Source organism: Mauremys reevesii, unplaced genomic scaffold (genome assembly GCF_016161935.1).
Source record: "Mauremys reevesii isolate NIE-2019 unplaced genomic scaffold, ASM1616193v1 Contig15, whole genome shotgun sequence".
NCBI classification, from domain to species: Eukaryota; Metazoa; Chordata; order Testudines; family Geoemydidae; genus Mauremys; species Mauremys reevesii.
The window spans coordinates 20427-44184 of NW_024100771.1; the positions used below are offsets into that span (position 1 = coordinate 20427).

Below are 23758 nucleotides of genomic sequence, written 5' to 3' on the forward strand. Positions count from 1 at the left end.
ACAGTGGGGGCTCTCGGCTATGGGCTTCTGAAGCTGTTGGGGGCTGCAGGCATCCCGGAGAGGGAGGTGTGGGGCCCGATCTGCCCGGAGTGCCGGAGGGGGGACGGGGGGTCTTTAATCCTGATCTCCCCACCCCGCCCCGTTCCTGCCCCCAAGTGGCCGCAGGCGTCACCCTGTTACCTTCTCTCCCTTGTGCAGGGACCCCCAGGGATTCAGAGGAGGAGGAATGGCTGGACATGTCCACAGATGAAGCTGCTCAAGGTCATCAGAGAGCAGCTCCAGTGCAGAGAAAAGGTACAAATGTTCCCCACCTGGGCTGGAACCAAGTTTGTCCTGTCCCTTCCCAGCATCCCCACCCCCTGCTGTGGGGCTTGTCCCTGATGATCCACCACCCCTAATGGGGCCCTTTTACATCCATGATGTGGGACCCCCAAAATGGGGGTGTTTGTCCCACAACAGCCGAGGTCTCCTCCCCCCACAGGCACTGTCCCAGTTCCTGATCCTGCTTGTGTAGGAGTCGGGTATTTGGACACTAGGCAGGTCCCCACAATCCCCCATTGAGGCCTGAGCCTTGGAGCTGGTGTGGGTGGGGTAGGAAGGTCCCTAGCTAACAGGTTCTCTCTCGCTATACCCCACTCCTGATGGGTACAGGATGAGGGGAAGCAGCTCATGTTCCTGCAGGCCATCTGCCCCGCGTGACTTGCTGGGCAGGACAGAGGGCAGGACACACTGGAGCTGCGCTGCTGCAAGGCGGCTTTGGTGGAGAGGATTGTGGTGAGTGAGACATGTCATCTGGCAGCTGGAGGAGGAGAGAGACATGGGATTGGCAGGGGTATCGCCGCGCGACTGGGGGGGGGGGGGGTGGGGTTGGAGGGGGCAGCCGCGGGCAGGGCTTGCTGGGGCTGAAGGCTGGGGAGAAGAGAAGGGAGAAATTGTGAGATTGGGCAGTGGGGGAACTGTGGGGCTGGAGGGCAGCTGAGACTGGGGGACGAGGAATCACATGGTCCCAGCTCGGTAGTTGGGATGGTGCTGAATGGGGGCAGTTTGGACAGGGAGGAGGAAAGAAGGGGATTGGGACTGAGCTGGGCAAGAATCCTGGAAGGGGGACAAGTTTGATGGGCAGGAAGAAATCAGAGGAGCAAGAGGTAGCGGGGGATCCTGCTGGCCATGTGGGGCACTGGCTGTGTAATCTCCTCATTGGGAGGGGTCAGTAGGGCCCGAATCTCTCACGCTCCTTTGTCTCCTTCGCGTCTCACAGGAGCTCATTGAGGAGCTTCCTAAAGACTCTCCACCCAGTGCCATCCTCGCCAACTCCCTGGTTGCAGTGGGCAACCTCAGGTACCGAGACAGCCCCCCCCCCCCCCACAGGCTCCCCTAACCCCAGTGCAGCTACGGCCCAATGCTGGGAGTCACAGTCTCTCCCAAAACCAGGTCACCACCCAGGAGTGGCTCCTCTGGCAGAGCGGGTGGGGCGGGAAGGTTCACTCTCTCCTGGCTGGGCTGTTCCTTTCACTCCACTAACATTCCAGGGGCCTTGGGGAGGGGCTCACTCCCGGGCTCAGATACAGGAGGGGCAGCAGGCTCCAGGGAACAGGCGCTATTCCTGTCCTGCCACTGTCTGTCTGTGAGGCCTTGGCCTTGTCATTTCCTAGCTCAGTGCCTCAGTTTCCATTCTCGCCAGCCTGTGCCTACATCCCTGTGGTTTCGTGTGTGTTGGCGACAGTCCCACTCCCATACTGCACAGTCTAATAGCAGCTCCTCTCTTGCCAGCACCATGAAACCAGCCCTTGAGCCTGACCTAGAGACCCACCTCTTGCGAGCTGCCCTTCGCTCCGTCTTCACCCTGGGCACGGAGAAGGACACCATCAACATCCAGGTACATCCTCCTCCGTCCTCCTCCTCTTCCAGAGTGGTCCTTGGTCCCTGCTCCCTTGATTCGCTGGAGCTCCAGATTTAAAGGTGGGGTAAGCAAAGATGGAACAAGCTGCAGGGTTGGATCCTTCCCTCCAGAGGATTACCCCTCCCTGGGGGATTTCTTTCTTTCATATGCCCGGTTTTGCCTAGCAATTCAGCTTCCATCCATCGCAACTTGGCTGTTTTATCCTCTTCTGCCTACAAGGCCCTCTGCAGAGACCTGTTAAGCTCATGGATCAAAGATCCAGGTGTCATCAATCCTTGCTAATTGCCTGCAGTGGGATGTGAAGGAGAGAGGCCAGGATATGTGTTTGGGAGTCTCACCAGTGCTCCCAGAGACCCCTCTTCCCATCCTGTGGCAGGCGTAAGCCCAGTTTCCCTAACTCTAACCCATGCTTTGCAGGCTCTGCACAAAGTCATGCCAGAGCTCCTGGATGCCATGCTGGGGAACCTGCTGGCAGAGTCCCCAGACGGAGACAGGTTCCACTCCATCTTGGAGGTGAGCCCCATAAGCAGGATGGGAACCAATTTTAGCTTAACTCCTTGGGACTGGTAAGGAGAGACTGGAAGATCCATTTTCTACTCTGTCCTCCTAGCTGGGTCCCCAGTGGGGTGCCCTTGGTTGGGGAGGTCAGTGCAATGCAGTGTCAGGTCCTGCTTTCTTGAGGGACAGAGAAAGGAGCTGGGACTTCAAGCCAGAGTTCTGCCTGGTTCCACAGGGCTCCTGGCTGTCTGGGGGAGTGAGAGTCTGAAAACCCACCTCCCCAACACACACACCCCATGAGATTCTGGAGATGGTTCTCAGAGAAGAGGCACACGCTCCTTCCTAGAGAAACAGGAGGACCCCAGGGAATCAGCCCTTCGCTCTGATATGCTGTGAAGTTCCTGGGGGGATTGTGCTCTCAGTGACTCCCTACATCCCACCAAGGATTTTAGTAGCAGGGAAGGGCGAGGGTTCAGTCTCCTTTCTGGTGAACTGTTCAGGAATCAGAAGTTCTCGGAGGATGGGACCAGCCCCGACACCGAACCTTGTTCCAATCTAGAGAGACCCTGACAAGTTGTCACCTGCAGGATACAAGCTGCATCCTGGGGGAAAGAATCCCCTTCTAAAGCTCTGTGATCAATGACTCAGCTATTCCCCCTGTGCATAATGTCTCAGCCCCTGGGACTGGGGGGGTGGGGCTCATTTGCAAAACACGCCTTGCCCATTAATCCTGACCTGCCTCCTTTCCCCACAGCATGTCAACCTCTGGATCGTGTCCAGGGTGTCCCAGGAGAGAGCCAGGGCCATTAGGAGCAGCATGGCCCTGCTCAGATTAGCAGTCACCCTCCCTGAGTTTGACGTAAGTGACCTCTGACCCCAGCTTCCTGACTCCAGGCGTAGGCGGGCTGGCTCCAATGGGCTGTAGGATCTGCTGCTGCAGGGGCTGTGGGTTCGGAGTGTTCCTCTTGGGGAGGCAGAGTCAGAGCAGGGAATGAGATAGACTTGAGTCAAGTTCTTCTTGTCCTGGTCAAGTGTTGTCCCTGGGCCTTTAAGGACCATGCTCCAGCCCCTGCTTGGCATCCCAAAGCAGCTCCTGGCTCCCTTGGCAGCAGAGCAAATGAAGGGTCTATCTCAGGCTCCTCTCCCCCAGCATCTCCAGCAGAGGGGCTAAGGGGAAGGAGCCTTCTGGCCCAGAGGGGACAGGCAGCTGACAGGAAAATGCTGATGGAGTCCCCTCTCCTCTCCCTTCCATTAGATCTCAGCAGAGTTCCCTAGGATGGGTCACCATGTGGCACAGCTGGCTCTGTTTGTTAGTGACCCAGACAAGGACATCAGCCGGCAGGCCAGGGAGGGGACTTACCGGCTGTACCAGCTGCTGCTCCAACAGAGGGGTAAGGAACCCGCTGGCACACGGAACCCAATAGGGGACTGAGAGTGACCACAGGTGGATTATGGGACCCCAGACAATTTCTCTCAGACTGACCCCAACTGGAGGACAAGTCTCTCTCTGCCCTGTTCTTCTCCATTCCACTGTGCAGCCACCAATGGGATTGGAAGGACACAGAAACTGCAACCAGAATGATCAAAGTGTCTCTCTTTCTCTTCCAGGGCTGACCATACATGAGGCAGAAGATCTGTGGTGCCACGACTGGCACCAGGACAGCAGGCTCCTGGGCTATGAGAACACAGCCAGGGTGGGGGAGGTAAGGACACTATGGCAGGGTATGACACAGCTCAGGGCGTGGAACTGGCTGGGGTCCCTGCAGTAGATGCCTCCTGGAGACAGGACAAGAGCCCACTCCTTATTTACAGCTCAGAGTTCCTCATCCAGCACCCAGTGGGACAGGCTGGTGCTAAAGGTCCCACATCGGAACCTCGCTAGTTGCCATGATTTGAGTGTCTTACATGGAGCCATTGCTATGTGGCATGAGGAGAATCCCCAGGTGGGTGAGTTAATAGAGGATTATGGCTCTGGGTGTCTCTCTGCTCCTTGTCCCCTTGGCTGATCCCCAAGTGTCTGAGAGGAGAGCACTGGGTCAGTCAGTCACTATTGCTTGATCAGACCCTTGTTTAATTCCCTGCACTCTGTAGAAGCAGAGAAAGGAGGTGGGGTTTGCCCAATTCCATTGCCAGTCAAGAAGCAGAATGCCCCAGTAGTATAAGGGCCCTACCATCAATCAAACCCTAACCCCCCCCCAAAACCCCCCCCATTACCCCAGTAGTACCACCCACCAGTCACCCGAAGTCCCCCCCACAGGGGGTATTAAATACCGGGTCAAAATGGCCACCAGACCCGCAGCCAAAGGGGGCAAGTGACCTCTAAGAACTCCTCCCACCCCCTTTACCAATCAGGAGGTTTTGTCCCTGAAGGACCACCCCGAGAAGAGATTTGACCAATGAGGGTGACTTCCGGGGCGGGTGACCGGAAGCAAAGGGGGTCATGTGACCCCTCTAAGAACTCCTCCCACCACCCTCTACCAATCAGGAGGGGTTTTGTCCCGGAAGGACCACCCCGAGAAGAGATTTTGCCCAATGAGGGTGGCTTCCGGGGCGGGTGACCGGAAGCGAGGGGGGTCATGTGACCCCTCTAAGAACTCCTCCCAAGGCCCACCGCCAATCCGTGTGCAGCACCATTACCCTATAAGTTCCAGCGCCGGACAGAGGAGGCCATTTCTTATCAAGGACACGGGGTTTTTAGAAAAGCGCGGAAAGGCTGCTGAGAGGAAACATGGACTCCTTCAACACCCCCGTCAGAAATTCGGACTTTGTTTTAGACCCAAGCACCATACTTATGTGGCGCAGGCGCTACGTCAGTGACAGTTCTGAGGAGGGAGTGACCGAGGGGTGCCCGAATTCCCATCCGTTGATGGATACGTCAGAACCCAAACCCGACACCCTCGTGAGGCCCCCCGATGAGCCTGATGGCCTCTCTTTGTCCACCCCCTCAGATTGCCGCTCGGAGGAGTTACCGGTGGACAAGGCAAACGGAAAACACGGCGCTCAGGTAAATGAATGATTAAGAAACGGCGGGGGTGGAGGAGGTAATGAGGCTAGGAATGGGGTTTGTGTAAATTTAAAAATCAACCAAGCGGTTGGTGTACTTATACTGTTTTTTTAATTTTTTAACAGCTCGACGAGGCCTTTCTAGACGCCTTAAAGAACTTGCGTATCAGTAACCCGGTGGGAGTAAATAGATCGAACATTAGCTGTTTTTGCTCATGTCCTTTTCACCGCCAAAAAAAGGACAAAATGGAAGAATGAACCAGCTCAGACTTACCAGGGGGTGATGGCGTCCATTTTACAGGCGTCTGTAAAAACAAAATGGAAGAATGAACCAGCTTAGACTTACCGTGGGGGTGATGGCGGCCATTTTACAACTGTCTGTAAAAACAAAACAAACAAACAAACAAAAAGATTATGTTAAACCAGGCAATTAATAAATTGTATTTAAAATGTGTCAATATGAGTGTGTCCATTTTTATACTTGTGGTAGTAAAAGACGGTACCGGTAGCAGGCATGTCTACGCCGACGGCTCTTTTAAAGAAAATATATTACAATCCCAGGGAAGTTGGGAGCTTTGGCGGAGTGAACCCTTTTTTTCAAGAGGCTAGAAAGCATAGTAAAACTTTAAATAGAAGACAAGTAACAGCTTGGCTTTCAGACCAGGATGCTTACACTTTACACAAACCGGCTCGAATACATTTTAAAAGAAACAAGACCATTGTTTCAGATGTGGATGCACAGTGGCAGGCAGATTTGGTGGATATGCACCGATTCTCCAAACACAACAGCGGTTTTAAGTACATCTTAACAGTGATAGACATTTTATCCAAATATGCCTGGGCCTTAGGCCTAAAAGACAAGACGGGTGGTGAAGTATCCAAGGCCTTTAAAGCTATTTTTAGCGAAGGGCGCGTGCCTCAAAAATTACAAACCGATCGGGGGAAAGAATTTTTAAACAAACCTTTAAGTGGATTGTTAAAGCGGCATGGGGTTCAGCATTTTGTTACTAATAATGAAGTTAAAGCAGGGGTTGTGGAGCGATTTAACAGGACTTTAAAAACTAGGATGTGGAGATATTTTACAGCCCATAACACCTTTCGCTACATTGACATCTTACCTGACTTTATAAAGAGTTACAACCAGAGCTTTCACAGAACTATACGTACCAGACCCCTTGATGTTAACCCTTCAAATTCTTTGAAGGTATGGAAAACGGTTTACGGAGATGTTTTTAAAATAAATCGGGTTGTTGCCCCTTTTAGAAAAGGTGACCACGTGAGACTGTCTAAAACCAAAGGCGCTTTTGAAAAAGGTTATGAACAGATGTTTACCGATGAGATATTCATAGTGGATGAAGCCTTAACCAGGAGCCAAAGACCTGTCTACCGATTAAAAGATTATGAGGGTGAGGCAGTTACTGGATCTTTTTACCCTGAAGAATTACAAAAAGTAAACCCCAAACGAGACAGGATTTACAGGATTGAAAAAATTCTAGCGGAGAAAGGAAAAGGGAGAAAAAAACAGCTACTGGTGAAATGGTTGGGTTGGCCTGATAAGTTTAACAGCTGGGTGGAAGCTTCTCAGCTCTGTGACATTTAGACACGAAACAGAAAAAATTCCTCCTGCAAAAGACAGAGAAAATTAATAATGAGTGATGGCGGGTTTTACATCACTTTGCCCAGCAATGCCAGCTCTGCAGTTTTTCCCCAAAACACCATTTCAAACTTTACAATACGGCTAATTAAGCCCTTGGATCTCCCTGGTGCTTGGGAGGTGGGGTTAGTGGAAATACAGTACCCGCACAGTTGGAATACTGTTAATGAAGACACCCCTTTTGAAATCACCTTTGGAGATACGACGTGGAAGTTTGTCCTACGACGAGGTTATTACTCGACCATACCTGAATTACTGGAGCATATGAACAGCGCCGTGGCTCGTCACCCCGGACCACCTGAGGTGGTCATGAACTACGACCCTGTGAGCAGAAAAGTGAGACTTAAATCTACCAATTTTATTTACGGGTTTTCTAGTGGCAGGGAGCTAGCTAACATTTTGGGTTTGGGCCCCAAACGCAACGTCCAAAAATTTCCCTTCTCGGCAGACATCACAGGTGGTTTTAACTCCTTGTATCTGTACACGGATATTGTAGAGCACCAGTTTGTGGGGGACTTTTCTGTACCCCTGTTACGCTGCGTCCCGGTCCGAGGAAGGAACAATGAGTTTGTTACCATCACCTACGATAAACCTCATTACGTCCCTGTCAGTAAACACCACATTGACACCATTACCATTGAAATAAAGACAGATCAGAACAGAAGCGTTTCATTTCGCTTTGGCAAGGTGATCGTCAAGCTGCATTTGCGACCGCGGAGAGAGCGAGGTTTCTAAAAAAAAAAGCAAAACACTATTATGGCGATCGTAAAAAATTATGGCGACCCTACCATCTACAGGAACTATTACAAAGCCCAGGCTGGATATGCCCTTCCTGGATATCATGGGGCCCCCGTAATGTACGGGGCTGGTGTGGGTGGAATATTTCGTAGCCTTTTTCGAAAAGCTGTACCGCTTTTGAGGAGAGGGCTAGAGATTATTAAACCCCACGTAAAAACTGCCGCTCAAAACATAGCTAAAGACGTGATAGGTCATGTCTCCCGGGCTGTTCTGGAGAAGGTGGGGAATACAGCTTCACAGGAAGGATCGGGGCTGATGTACATTAAAAGGAGGAAGAGAAAGAGAAATACGTCATACCCGCGATGCACAGGGCCCCCGAAACCCTTTAAAAGAAGGGCTTTGACACGCAGGGCCAGCCATAACAGAAAGTCCAAGAGGAAGCCTGGGCAAAAGAGGAGACGCGGGGTGCCTGCTATAAGAGACATATTTTAATCGATATGGCTTTTGTTCACTGCGGGTCTGAAGAGTGCGCCAAATCCGAACTAGACTTGTTTCAAATAGCCCCTACGCAGACCAGCATTGAAAAAAGCATTTACATTGAGGTGCCACCTCTATCGGCCGTTACGGAGTCTGCCCCCATTGACTTTTTATAGCCGGGAATGGCATAGATTATATGGATTTAAACAATACGCTGCTTTACCTGTGTTGCAAGATTGTAAAAGGAGACGGAACTGAACTTGCCGCGGACGCCGAAGTGGGTCTGGTGAATTACCCTGTGGCCTCTATTTTCAGCCAGTTGGATGTTACGCTGGGAGACCGCCTTGTAAGCCAAAGCAACAATTGTTATCCTTACAGGGCCTTTATAGAATCAGTGCTCAATTACAGCGATGACACCTCGCCACGCAATTTTCTGCCGGTCTGTTTTACAAAGACACTGCTGGACAATATGAAAACAGAGTTGGATGGAAGGAATCTAGGGTTTGTGAGGCGTGCAAAGCTGACGGCCGAGAGCAAAACGGTAGAGCTGCTGGGCCATCTACACAGTGACCTGTTTTTTCAAGAAAAACTTTTGTTAAACGGAGTGGATGTGAAAATTAAACTGACGCGCAGTAAAGACGCTTTCTGTTTAATGGGCAGTGCGGCTGAAGGTTTTAAACTGCGCATTGTATCAGCGTCCCTTTTGTGAAGAAAGCACGGTGGCACCGGGTGTCTGTCTGGGACGCGGAGGCCCTGCTTGCCTCTAATGCTAAATACCCGTGGACCGTGGGAATGAAAGTGTTTAGCATCCTGCGGCAGCAGGGTTAGTAACCAGGAGAACCTGTTTTTGGGGCAGTTACCCAAAATGCTTGTCCTAGCGTTTGTGGATAACGATGCCTTTAGCGGAAGTTACACTAAAAATCCCTTTCATTTTAAACATTACGATATTAATTTTGTGGCCTTGTATGTGGATGGTGAACAGGTACCGACCAAGCCTCTGCAACCGGACTTCGAGGCAGGACGCTGCGTGAGAGAATACATGAATCTGGTACAGACAGCTGGTAAACACATGAAAGATCGTTCTTTGTTAATTGACCGGGAGGAGTTTGCACAGGGTACACCTTGTTTGCCTTTGATCTGTCTCCTGACCAGGAATGCGCAGATCATTATTCCCTAATTAAAACTGGGAACCTGAGAGCAGAAATACGTTTTGGAAGGGCTTTAACAGTCACCATTAATATGATTGTGTATGGAGTTTTGACAATGTCATAGAGATAAATCAGAGAAGAAATGTTCTGTTTGACTATATGTAAACATGGACACCGTGCAGCTTTCACGTGTCTTATCAATGGATCCTTACACAAAAAAGAATTTCTTAGATGTGTTCCCTTGTGATTGGCTCCTGGAGGCAAGCTGTCTCAGAGACCCTAGGTTTGGTGGTGAACACACATCCACACAACCAACCGGGTGAACACTGGCTCGCGCTGTATCTGGCGGAGCATAACCGTGGAGAGTTTTTTGACTCATATGGACAACCCCCGAACAGCGTGTTGTTTCCTAAAAGCATTATGAAATTTTTAAACAAAATGCCACAGACCTGGTGTTTCACAATAGACAATTACAAGACCCCGCTCCGTCGCCTGTGGCTATCACTGCGTGTTTTCTTACATCATCGTAGTAAGGGTTTATCTTTGACCGGATTATAAAATTGTATTCTAATGACTTAGTGCAAAATGACCGGATGGTAATGAATTTTGTAAAGAGTAAATTTAAATTTTTGGGCATGCCTAGCCTTGCTCAAAACATGTTTCAACAAGCCCAGCCGTGTGTATCTTGTAATGATTTTTATAGCCATGTTACCCAATAAAACACCCCAAGTGAGGGGTTTAAAGAAATTGATGTTTGGTGGTTTTTTAAATGACCAATTGAGAAAAATTACACAAATTTTTTTTAAAGTATAAAAATGTTTTATTTAAAGCCAAACATTACAAGTTTTAAAAATTTTAGAATGTGAAAAAAAAAAACATTACACACTCAGCCACTGGGCTCTTTTAGCCATTTTTTTTTGTTTTTTATAGGGCAAAAAAGGGGGCACGGATTCTTGATCCGCCCCGGTGTCAGCAGGCGAGGCCTTGAGGCATTCCAAAAGGTCTCTGTTGGCCGCATTGCCCATGACGGAAGAGGGTACGTTCAGTTCCGCCATGGCATTTATAAACACATCCCATCCTTTAGGTACACGTTTGCTAGGTACAGGGCGCGTTTGGGTGACGGCCCTGACTAAGTCAAGCATGTTAGAACCATTAACCACAGAGCCTTTGTACACAAAAGACCCTTTATCGTCCCATGAAGAGACATTTTTATCCTGGCCCAGTTTATTTAGCAATACTATTGCATTTTTTTTAAAACGCTTATTTACGTTATCCAGTACCTCCTGAGCAACAGAGTCTGAGTTCTTTGGTGTTTCTGGGGGTTTTGCAGTTACGCTTTGTTCCTGTTCCGGTAGAAACAGACTTATTTTTCCTTTATCCGCATTGCTTTGCTTCACGTACGTTAGGTACCTTTGAAGCACGGCACTGTAAAGTTTAGCCTTTTCGTATTCGGACAGGTCAGTTCTTTGAAGAACATACTTCATTTCAGCGTCCAGTAAGCGAGTCGCTGTTGTTCTGATATTTTCCTCTGCCGGAGGGGGAGCCCTTAATTGCTCCAACTGGTGGCTGGGCACCAGGTACATTTTTTCTGCATACTCCATTATCGATTAGTTAAAAGCCCTGTTATCAAAGGGATAGCAAAACTTAACAGAGGCCCAATAAACCCCCCAGACTGTTTTACCAGAAGCTTTTTTCTTTTAAGTGAAACGCTCTTATTACACAAAGTTTTTATAAGCGCGCGTTTCTTTTTTAACACACGCACTTGATTTTGTGTTAAAGGTACGTTTCCTTTTAAGGTGTTGAGCGCTATTTCTGAGATGGCCGCTACTAGATCGTCAGAGGCCGAACACAGTATAGCCCTCCTTTGCTGCAGGGATGACTTGCTAAGTAATTTTAAAAGGCCCAGGTTTCTCTTCACGTAGCTAGACATGTTTTTAGTAGCAGCCCCAAGCTGTTAAAAAGGGGTTTGCCGATAAGTCATCTCTTTTTATACCCAGCTGCTGTTTTTTTTAAAGTATAAACCACCGGCCAGTCTGGAGGGAAAAGACCGGTTCTTAGTCTATAAGTTTCGGGTGGAAGCATTTAAATCCACCACCAGGTAGCCATAAGGTCTTTTGGTAGCATCCTCAAAAGCTTCTAGAAAGAATTGAGCTTTGCCGGGGTACATTTGCCGAGCGAGCGTGGTGATTTGTAATTTATCCCTGGGGTTTTTGAACAGAACCATGTACTTTGTGTTTAGGTTAATCGTGCGACTCTTTTTTCCCTGACAAAACACGTTCTGAACTATATACATGATGCTCAGGTTTCTGTGATGCACGTACTTGGTAAAAGCTTTTTCAATTTCATCGCTTTCACAAGCAGAGTTCATCAGATCATCTATAATAATCATATTTACTTTATTAGTAGGAAACAAACTGTCATCATCCAAAGCATCAGGCAACCCCTCCACAAAATTGATAAAGGGATATTTACAGATCAGTTCTTTATACAGAGGTTGCCAACAACTGTAACACCACACGATATTCTCAGGCATAACAGACAGTGTTTGTTTGGCATTATCCAACACATTTTTTATAAAGTAACTTTTTCCGCAGTTGCTAGGCCCCGCTAGAATTGCAGAAAAGGGATGTTTCCATCTCGTATCCATTTTTTTTTCAAAAGCCGTAGGGTAGGGTTTTAAAATCTTTTCCTAGTACCCTCTTGTTATAAACCACTTTTTGAGTTTTTTTAAGGGTTTTTGTTTCTATTTGCCACTGTTTTTTGTTTCTTACAATAGAGGGCTGCTGCACCTCTATTTTTTTCGAGGTGTTTTCTTGCAGACCCGTGCAGTAGTCCAGAACTAGATCTTTCAAACTGCCAAAGTTGATCTTTTCACAATTTGCTACGTTTAGGGTAATACCTTTGACTTTCATACAGGCCTTTCCTCCAGACAGCTTATACCCGTATGTTTTTGGGCCTGCCGACACAAACTCGGTGATGTGTTGATCTGGTGGGATCTCGCTTGTGAGGTCCTAAATAATCCCCAGAGGGGATTCCAGGCACCCTCCCTTTTCACAAAAATCACCGAGTCTGTGTCGTGGTACAGGCACCGCTCTTGCAAACCGTCTAGGAGGCTGTATAATTCTAAGCGGGCATAAGCGGTGGTAAAACAGGCTATGAAAACATTGGTATTGGAAGAGACCGAGTACCGTTTTTTTGCATGCTTCCAAGACACGCACGCTGTTTCATCATCTATAAACTCGCAGGATGAAACCTCGTAATTGGGGGGAAATAGGTACTGCCAGAGTTCATCAGGGTCTCTCACGATGCTGGTGTTGGGTAGGTTGGTTCTTTGGCCGAATTTACCCCACAGAGAATTTAAAAACAGTTTAGCGATTTGGCGTTTAGCAGGGTTTGGTCTGATTTAGTGTTGGCGTAAATGCACGCCTTCTTTCTGGTAGAAATCGCTAATGTACTTATTTTGTTTTTCCTCATTTGTGCACCAGCTGGGATACCCTGAAGCCTCTTGTTTCTGGCGGAGGTGTAATTTTATGTACTCTGAAAAGAGTTTATCAGATTTTTTATTAAAATGCCAGATTTCGTAGATTTTAGCCACCACGCCCTTCGCTATAGCCGTTCAATTCCACCGCACCAAGTCCCCAGGATAGCCCGCTCCTCGTCAGTATGGGTGCATGTCTCCGTTGCTCGGTTTCAGCACAGGTTTGGCATAGCGGGAACATAAGCTTGCCACCCACTCTGACAGGTAACAATGGGAAAAAGAGGCCTCGTGGGGGTAAACTTTAACTTTGCAATTCCAAAATAATTTGCCAGGGGTCCAAATTTGTCATAAACTATATCGGGGTGTCCGATAGGGTATTCTTTGGTTTTGTTTACAAAAGGGTACAGGCTAGTAAAATCATAATAGTGAATTTCTTCTCCGGGGTTAGGCTTGTAATACAGACGGATAGCGTTTGTCCTACCCCCAAAAAGAGCATCCCTAGGCACAAGAGGCTGTGGTAACTGGGCTGGTTTAAAAGTCTGCCAACTCCTGTCTGTTTTTTCATTACCCACTCATGCTCCCAAAGAGTCCTCACTACAAAACCCTGTTGTTTTAGAAAGTCAGCCTTGAGCTGCGTCTTGTAATAAAGAAGCCCAAAAGATGTCCCTGTCATAGGATTTTGTGTTTTTTCACAATAACAGGTGACACAGCCGTGAAAAAAACATCCATTAAACTCAAAGGCTGTGCGTACCCCATCAATAACGGCATAACCATCTAAAAGTAGGGGCCTGCCTGTAGTTCACCACCCTGTAAAGCATGCCGTATCTGTATATTTTCTTTGTGAGAGGTATACAACAGCCACTGAATAGATGGGGTCGAATATCTCTTTTTCTGCCTGTGATAGTTGTCTGGAGGGAGAAGAGCTACCATGTTAGGCTCCAAAAACATAAACCTGTACATAGCCATGCAAACGGATGCCAGTGTTATGTACTGGAATGGATCTATGCACAGCTTTATCTCGGTGAATTTACCAGGTTTTTTCTCTACTATAGCTCCCTTCTCTGTCATTGTCATAATTTCTTTTCTGTATAGGATACAAGCCTGTCTCAAAATTTTGACATCCTGCTGACAGTAATATGCAAGCTCTTTCTGCAAGTCAAACACCTCAGAACTGTGGTCCTGATACCAGTCGAGAAACTCTGCTTTTTCTCCGGGCATCATGCTTTCTACACCATAGTGTGTCACACCGGGCATAGGCCCCACATAATTTTGATTTTCTAAAGTGTTAAAAAAATGGGGAAAATGCCCTTTGCACCCTTCAAACCCCATTGCCTGCGGTAGCTTGCTAAGTTTCATGGGCAAGAAGTTTAAAGAGTCTATAAAACGAATCCCCAGGGCCTTCACTTCCAAACACATTAGTTTACTACCCTGAGTGATCAGTTCTATGCACATCTTTTCCTTCAGTAACTGCCTAACGATGAAGTACGCATCATAACCTTTGGAATTGTGCGCTAGGAACGTGTAGTCCCGAAAGTCTTTGCCAATAAAGGTCTTAACAAACAAAGACAAACACTCATCGCCCTTAAATTCCCAGGATTTTTCGGGCTTTAAGGACATAGCAAAAATGTAATTGGGAGTGTGCACCCCAGTCTCCTGCATGCATTCGAAATCATAAAAGATATACTTTTCTGAGGATTCAGGCTTTCTAAGGCTATTCATAAAGCAAAAGTGCTTGTCTACATCACCAACGATCGGACCCTGACACTGCTTACATCGTCCCCCTTTACACTTATGCCGCTTGTTTACGTAAGACTGACACTTATCACACAAAGTTTTAGACAGGCATTCAACTTGGTTTTTTGACGCACAGTCAACATGTCTGTCTAAACACTCTTTGGATCGACAATACAGTTTACAGCTAGGACACCGCAGCTGCTGCACGCCCACGCTGTCTGAGCACGTTACACTCAAGCAGAGGCGGCAGCGATACCTGCAAGAGTGGTCGTGGCTGTACACCGTGTGGCAAAACTCACAATAGTTTTTCGCTCCGAACAAAGCTTTTACATCCAGAACTCCATAGTAATGCTCATCGTGCAACAGGATAAAATAAGTCTTGGGGTACGCTAGGCCTCCTGTTTTGAAAAAGCCCCAGCCACCTTTTTCCGTATACAGCACCACCTGTATGTTCACTCCTAAATGCTGTTCAAACTTTGCTCGTCCTCAACACAACCTTTTTTTGATCTGACCACCCCAGTTGCTCATGCAACTTTCTCGCCTCCGCTAACAAATTCGCGTCCGTAGGTTTACAATCGGACATGACGGCCAAAAGGCCCCCCGCAAAACACAGATTGGTACCGGTGTAAGTCAGGTCTACCAAACACTGTCTCTTTTTATAAATAATTTGACTACTAAGAATAGAATTTAAAACTCTACGAGCACCCCCACCCCTGTTTTTTACAACTGTCACAACAAGGCGCAATGTCCCATCGAGATGCAACTCTCTATTGCTCTGTAGCAGCTTTGAGGTCTGATTTAAAAAATCCTCAGCAGATAGCTCATCCCTAGTTCTTCTGACTGAAAACAAAGGGTTAGCTAAATTACGACTCTCTAAACGTAACTGCACGTAATCATCAGGGCCTACCCTACCATTAATGTCATCGAGGACCGACTGTATTCCCCGGTGTATGGCTTCAACAACCTGCTGAGCTGAATTTATTTGCTCAAGGTTGACAAAACGAAATTCCTCACAATATACCGACCCCCCGAATCTAAGTAATTCACGTTGCCAACTTCTCACTCTTTCCATATACACCCCTGCATTTTCGGGGTTACTTGGGGGTTCCTCTACAGGATCGTTAGCGACATCTTCTACATCAGATGCTATTTGAGAGTCATTGGAAGAAGAACGGGGCCCATCTAAAGAGCCCTCTGGGGAATTTACTAAACCAGAGTCTGATTCCATCTCCCCATTTTCAGAGAAGCCAGTCTGAGAGCCTCCAGTAGGAGGCCTCTCTTTTTGTTGTTTTTTTTTCCTCATAAACTCTTTAGCCCTTTTTAAAAGTTTTACAGCCACCCTGGCCTGAAACTTTTTGGCAGCCATCTGTTTATTTCCCAAGCTCTGTCCCCCTTTTTGTTTACATGTGAGCTGGTGTGAACCCTGGCGGGTACCCGTTTCCACAACTAGTCATGCCTGTTTAGAAACACCGTTTTTAGCCCTACTGTCTTTTAACATCGCTCTAAACAAAGAATCATATTTTTCCCAAGTCTTTCTAGAAGGCCGTTCTTTTAGACGCCCCGAGGATATAGCATCCATCACTTTTCTAATGGAAGCATCAAACTCTTCCCAAACACTAGAACTCGAGGGAGCTGCGGCGAGCTTATGGCTTTGGGAAAATGTTTTGTCAGTGCTTGGTGTTTTATTCACAACCCCTAGAGCGCATGCTCCGGGTTTGTGAACGTGGGCATTTTCACTCTCAGTTTTCTCAGGGCTTGGTGTGATGGTGGCCGCTGAGGAACTGGAATTGTGTGGTTGCAACACCTCGGCATTGCAGAAGCTTCTAGTCCATGGTTTTTTATATGGAGCCCATACACTACATGCTCCAGGTCTGCGCGCCTTCAGAACCCCTAAAGTGCGTGCTCTGGGTTTGTGAACGGGGGTATTTTCGCTCACAGTTTCCTCAGGGCTTGGTGTGGCGGTGACCGCTGAGGAACTGGAGTTGTGTTTGTGTGGTGTTTTTTTACCAGAGTCCTTGGGGCTCACGTATATGAGGTCTGGGCTGTTTTGCGTTGTTAAAGGTCTCAAAGCAGATTCCTGGTTCTTTGGTGATTCTGGAGGAGGTGTCCTTGTAGCGCTGACTACAGCATTTTCAAAAAGATTGCTCCTACCTATGAGGAAAAAAAAACAAACATAACATTATACAAAAAAAAAAACTTTACCATCTACTCTCTCACCCATACCTATGTATTTACTTAAAATACAAAAGCTCATAAAACAACTAAACCAATAAGCAAAGTATATTTACTGGGCTTCATGCATTCTTCAGCCACTGATGCTGATGAATTTTCCTTTTCATCTGTCTCCTTCCTTTTTCTTTTGAGCTTGTTTTCCCTCTGGTTTAAGGATTTTTCATGTTTTGACTGTGCTGTGGAGCAAACAAAATTATTATAAAAACCATCTTGTAAACTTAAAAATTATATATTTCTTCCAGTAGGGTCTTTTTTCTATTTTAAAAGAAACAGGAGTTGTGCTTGTAGCACTGACTACAGCTTTTTCAAAAAGGCTGTTCCTGCCTATGGAAAAAAAATCACATGCATTTAAAAACCACCTCAAACATACCATATTATGCATAGTAAAAGCAACACCCAACGCAGCTATGCTTTTGCAAAACCTGTTTTTTAAAACACCCCCCCCTGCCTATACTGAAGGCTGCTCCTGCCTATGAGAAAAAAGCACATGCATTTAAAAACCACCTAAAACATACCATATTATGCATAGTAAAAGCAACACCCAACGCAGCTATGCTGTTGCAAAACCTGTTTTTTAAAACACACCCCCCTGCCTATGAGAAAAAAGCACATGCATTTAGAAACCACCTAAAACATACCATATTATGCATAGTAAAAGCACCACCCAACGCAGCTATGCTATTGCAAAACCTGTTTTTTAAACCCCCCCTCCCTGCCTATACTGAAGGCTGCTCCTGCCTATGAGAAAAAAAGCAAATTCATTTAAAAGGTTGTTGCAAAAAAAAAAAAAAGTTACCTTTCACTATGGGATAAAGTGTTGCAGGGCCATGGTTGTTCTGTTCAAACCCCTGTGTGCTTGGTCCTTCAGATTATAGAGCAAAGCAAAAACATGTTAGTATTACCACCAAATCCCTATACAACCTGGGTAATACTTTTCTTTTTTTTAATTTAACAGTAATCAGCACAACTATAGTTAATTTTTTTACCTTGGCCTGGTTCCATGCTAAACAGATACCTGAAATACATATAGGCCACATTATTTACTAAAAACAGCATGGGCAAAAAGTGGCTTTATAGTTTCAAAGTTAAAGGCACAAAGTCTTACCTCTTTTTAAATCCTGCAGCTATCCAAGAAGGCTTTCTGTTAAAAAGGACCACCTCTAGCACACCTAAGGTTTTTATAGCCTCTCATCCCATTGTTTTGCAAATTAATGCTAACAGGTCAACTTAATCACCCCACCCTTTTGTGATTTGGGTTGTGGAATGAGGGTTGTGTGTGGTTAAAGCTATTCATTTCAACAGAGCCAGGATAGCTCAGTGGTTTAAGTAATGGTTTGGTAAACCCAGGGTTGTAAGTTCAATCCTTGAGGTGGTCACTTTGTGATCTGGGGCAAAAATGAATATTTGGTCCTGCTAGTAAAAAGGCAGGTCTTAGGAGATAAGTATATCTCTGTATTATACTCACACGTGTCTGAACTAGTCCTGGCTCTGTTTTTTTTTTATTGTAAGCAATTTTTTTTTTTTAAGGTTATTTCCCCACCCCTCCCACAACATGCACAAAAGCACAAAAACACAAAAGCTAATTCTCACAAACTATTTTATTTTTTAAAAAGTCATACAACTCCTTCAAAACAAACCAAAATGCTTCATTAAAACTTAAGGGCCAAAGGCCTTCTAACAAAACACAAAAATCTTTTTAAATTTACAGCTACCAAGTTTTATATCGCATGTTTGCCACCTCACCATTCTCTAACTTAAACCTTTTAGATTTATTACAAATAGTCTTTTTCTTAAGCAGGGTTTTGTAACTTTTTGTGCGAACTAGACGATCAATATAACGTTGTAAGCAGGCATCTTCCGGCTTGGTCATTTTCTTTAAAACACGGTCAGGGTCTTCACTGAATTGCACAGCATTTATCAAAGTCACCCCTTGTGCTAAATGTTCTTGGGTTAGGTACAGACATTGCATAGCATAACCTATGGCAATAACAGTGTTTAATAAGCTTTCCAAACACAGCTCAGCACACAGGGCCCTAAGCTTGCAGTTTATATCCACTAAAGTCCAAGTCACACAGTCATGGTGCCGTTGGGCTGGCGCATCTATAGCACAGCCCTCACAATCTTCAAAAAGCTTTTCCCTAAGGCAGTGTTTAAGAACAGCATAAACAGCAACGCGTACAATAGTCCGCATAACTTTTTTACGCTCACGACGTGGCACTGGCTCGGATAGTTCTATGCCAAGCCTCCTCCTAAATTCCTCAAACCCGTCATCCTCGGAGCCCTCTTCATCAATTTGTATTGGTGTTGAGCAAAAACATGGCGGGCCCGGTTCATCTTCGCTGCTTGATGCAACGCTGTCCAGGGGGTCTGGGGCCTCTAAAAAGGCCTCGTCAAGCTGTTAAAAAATTTTCAAAAGAAAAAACAGTGTAAGTACTCCCGCTGCTTGGTTAATTTTTAAATTTACACAAACCCCCTGGTTCCTAGCCTCGTTACCTCCTCCAGCACCCCCGCCGACATTTATTAATCATTCATTTACCTGAGCGCCTTCTTTTCCGTTTGCCTTGTCCATCGTTGACTCTCCCAAGTGGCGATCAGGCTCCTCGGGGTGTCTCACGAGGTTTTTGGGGTCGGGTTCCGGCGTATCCAACAGCGGCTGGGCCAAAGGGCTCCCCTCGGTCACAACCTCCTCCTCAGAACTGTCGCTGATGTAACGTCTTTTCCGTGGCCGGTCAAAGACCCTCGGGGCTAAAACAAAGTCCGAATTTCTGACGGGGGTGTTGAAGGAGTCCATGTTTCCGCTCAGCAGCCTTTACGCGCTTTTCTAAAAACCCCGTGTCCTTGATAAGAAATGGCCTCCTCTGTCCGGCGCTGGAACTTATAGGGTAATGGTGCTGCACTCGGATTGGCGGTGGGCCTTGGGAGGAGTTCTTAGAGGGGTCACATGACCCCCCTCGCTTCCGGTCACCCGCCCCGGAAGCCACCCTCATTGGGCAAAATCTCTTCTCGGGGTGGTCCTTCCGGGACAAAACCCCTCCTGATTGGTAGAGGGTGGTGGGAGGAGTTCTTAGAGGGGTCACATGACCCCCTTTGCTTCCGGTCACCCGCCCCGGAAGTCACCCTGATTGGTCAAATCTCTTCTCGGGGTGGTCCTTCCGGGACAAAACCCCTCCTGATTGGTAAAGGGGGGTGGGAGGAGTTCTTAGAGGGGTCACATGACCCCCTTTGCTTCCGGTCATGTGGCCATCTTGACCCCGGAAGTAATACCCCCATAGGGTGGGACTTCCGGTGACAGGTGGGAGGGGCTATAGGGGTCAAGGGGCGGGGTTAGGGGCGGGGTTAGGGTTTGATTGATGGTAGGGCCCTTATACTACTTGCCCCAACCTGGGAACAGAGTAGAGGACACAGTGAGCTCCAGAGCCAATATGGACCACATGTGCCCCCCTCATGTCTCCAGACGCAGCCAGGGAATGGCAGAGTATCTGGACCTCAGCCACTGTTCCAAAGAAGCACATTGTCACTGCTGCACAAGTAGAAAATCAAAGACACTCCCCCCACCCCCTGTCTCACAACTGTGGTGAAAACATCGAAACCTTGGAACACACCATAACCCAGTGCCCCGAGATTGTAGTTAAAGGTGAAATGTGTGATTTCCACAACATCACAGAGGAGGCCTTGGAATGGCTCCTGGATCTACAAGTGCATCTACAGAATGCTGCTCTATAGCCGCCACGTGAGAAAGACTGTGTGAGCTTGTCCTGCCTCTCACAAGCTGAACTGCTGCAGCAGAAGGAAAGTTTCTTAGGAGTGTCTGTGGTGGGGACCTTATCCTGGTCAGGTTGCAGATTGGATTCCTTTTGGAAGAAACCAAGGAGCTGCAGAGGCCATACCCAGCTACTAGAGAAATCACTAATTTGGGGGGAATAGACCTTTGGTCTGTCAGCCCCAACCCCCTCCCCCCCCCATGCACACTCCTCTAGCCACTGAGGTGCAGGAGATCTCTCTGCTGGAAGCAATACAGGGACCACTATCATCTCTGTGCACTGCACAGCAGATTGGGCCCTGCTCACCCACATTAGAGATCCATTTCCAGCCCATCCTGGCCCCTGCGATAAATTGCCCTCCAGAAAGAGCCACTGGAGGCTTTGGTCCCTAAGCAGCTGCCCCCTTTTAATAAAGAGGCTTCCTGAGCCATGGGACCCTGAAAGCCTCCTGGGAATGAACTGCCTTGGCTACAGCAGCTCTCTTACCCTCCCTTTGGGGCACCAGACGCTGAGGCCATTCTATCTCCAGAGCTGAAGGCTGGCTCTGGGCAATCTGCTACAGCCCCGCGTCCTGTTGGTTTTAGGTCTTTGGAAAATTCTTCTCTAAGGGGCAGAGAAAATACTTCCTGCAAACAGCAATGCTGGCGATCCAGGACCCCCTGCTGTGTGTCAGCCAGGCTGGGCTGCTCCTCACATACTCCATCCTGGGGGAAGCCCAGCAGCTGATGGGGGACAAGGTGAGCAGCTCCATTAGACTCAGGAGCTTGGGGCAGGGCTCAGGCCTCATTCCCATCCTATCACCATTGGCTGGCCTGGGAGCAAGGAGTCTAGTGGGGACTTCTGGATTTCATGGACTTGTGTTCTTCGGATGTGATGCTCTGCTATCACTCCTGGGAAGGGCAGGAGAGTCCCCTAAGTGCCCTCTGTGAACCTTTCCTGCCCCACAGAGCTGCACCCATTTCCCCATGGCCTAGTGTCTATGTCACCCGAGCCACCACTCAGAGTTGCTCCCATCACTGGCCGCCTGGGAGGCCAAGGACTGATGGGTGATGGCGACTGGCCAGGCAGTTCTGAGGCACATGGGTGTGGGAAGCTTGTCCTGCTGCTGTCAGGGCTGGACCCACTCTTGAGAGAATGGGAGGATTCAGTCAGCAGGGGCTGCTGACCTGCCCCGTTCACCAGGGCTGCCATCCTCTGGCTTCAGCATTTGTCACTGGGGTGACTTGGGGAAAGGTCTCAACCTCCCCCCATCCCACTTCACTGCTGCCAGAATCCTTCCTGCTCCCCTCCCTGCCCTACCTGGGTGGGGATGGAGGTTGGGGTGGAGGAGAGGGTTCTACGAACTTGAGCAGTGTCCCCAGGTGGGTTGGAGGTGGAACAGCTGTCAGGAGCACTGCGGGGGAGGTGGCAGGAGCTAACCCTAGAAGGAGGGGGTTGGCATTGGAGGTCACTAGAGAGGACAAGAAGCCTCCATCCTGGGGTTCAGGAGGGTGAATCCACCACTCAGACATGAGCAGCTGCTGGGTGGAAATGGTGCTGGTTCCAGGTGCCCTTAATCCTCCCTCATTCCTGGGCAGTGTCTCAATCTCTGACATGTTCTCGTTCCCCTGCAGCTGGAGGATGTCACAGCCAAGGTGATGTGCCAGCTCCGCATCATCCGGCACTTGCACCAGGTGCCCGAGGCGCTGAAAGGGCTGCGCCTCATCTGATGCCCTTAAAGGTTCCCCTCCCATGTTCAGCAACTCCCGCTCCCTGCTGCAGGTACTGCTCTGTCTCACTGTAAATGGGAGGGCTAGTGGAAGGGGAAATGGAGGCCCTGTCACTGACAAAAACCCTCTCCCCTCTCTGTAGACCAGGTTCCTTCCCTTTGACCCCAAACTTCCTTCATCTGGGACATGAGCTCTGCCCCTCACTCCCATACCCCTCCCCTCTTTCCTTGCTCTGACCCCGATCCCATTCCCCGTGCTCCCAGGCAGAGATCTCCCTGCCCCATATGGCGCAGAAGGACCTTTGTGTCAGGGCTACAGACTGTCTGTCTGCCCAACTGAAGCTCAGGAAGCTCCACATTTGAGGAGGTGAGGATGGGACAGAGGCTCAGGGCCTGCTTCACCTCCTGCCCTTTATTCTTCCTTTGGCCCTTCTATGGGCTCTCAGAGGGTGACATGAATAGGAACCTCCTCCCCACCTGTCTTCTAGGCCCTGGGGGGTGTGACAGCCTCCCAGATGGGTGCAGTCAGAAGCTGAGCCACCTTAGGGAGCAGTGGGGACAGGTCACCTTGTCCTATGAAACCAAGCAGTGCTAGTTCTCAAAGAGGCCGAGAGGGAAGACCTCGCTCCCTCATGGAGGTAAGAGCCATTTACTTCTTTGGGCATATGGGTCTCCTGGGGGAGAAATGGGATCCCTGCTGCATAGCCTGGTTGGGAGTTTCCCCCATCCCTGGGACAGAGACATCTCCATCAATGTGCCACTCTTGTTTTTTTCCTAGCAAGAGGCTCCCCAGAGATGTCCTCAAACCTGTTCTCCTGGGAGTGTTTCTGAGAGGAGGCTCCGGTCCCTCAGTCTCCAACTCCATCATGCAGTCTCATTCACATAACAACTCCGCTCTCCAGCTCCACTTCCCGCAGCAGGACAAACGAACCTTCAGCTCCTAGAGACCTGACTCTGACCTCCTTCTGATCAGCAATGGGGTTTCACCATCCCCTCAACAAACCTGTCAGCCTCTGAATGATGAATGTCAAAGTCACCAGAACCAGCAAAACTCCAACTGCAGCCAGCCGAGCCTTTGTGAACTTAGCCCCTCTGGAAACCAGGTCTGAACTCATGGACTCCTAGACTTTAAGGTCAGAAGGGACCATTATGATCCTCTAGTCTGACCTCCTGCACAATACAGGCCACAGAATCTCACCCACCCACTCTTGTAATAAACCCCTAACCTATGTCTGAACTACTGAAGTCCTCAAATAATGGTTTCAACACTTTAAGGTGCAGAGATTCCTCCAGCAAGTGAACCACACATGCCCTATACTGCAGAGGAAGGTGAAAACCCCAAGGACTCTGCCAATCTGCCCTGGAGGAAAATTTCTTCCCGAGCCCCAAAGTGGCGATCAGCTAAACCCTGAGCATGTGGGCAAGAC

At 48.3% G+C, this 23758-nt stretch overlaps 1 protein-coding gene across 1 annotated transcript; it reads left to right on the top strand.

Moving 5' to 3' along the window:
* The first annotated feature begins 262 nt into the window (after nucleotides 1-262).
* On the top strand, nucleotides 263-23547 carry LOC120393120 (maestro heat-like repeat-containing protein family member 1). The gene is made up of 10 exons (XM_039517719.1): nucleotides 263-294; nucleotides 652-774; nucleotides 1771-1876; nucleotides 2318-2413; nucleotides 3153-3257; nucleotides 3654-3789; nucleotides 4007-4101; nucleotides 21208-21360; nucleotides 22237-22384; nucleotides 23234-23547. The coding sequence occupies exons 2-9, from the start codon at nucleotides 653-655 to the stop codon at nucleotides 22330-22332; spliced, it is 909 nt and encodes a 302-aa protein (XP_039373653.1). The 5' UTR covers nucleotides 263-294; nucleotide 652; the 3' UTR covers nucleotides 22333-22384; nucleotides 23234-23547.
* Nucleotides 23548-23758: the final 211 nt, after the last annotated feature.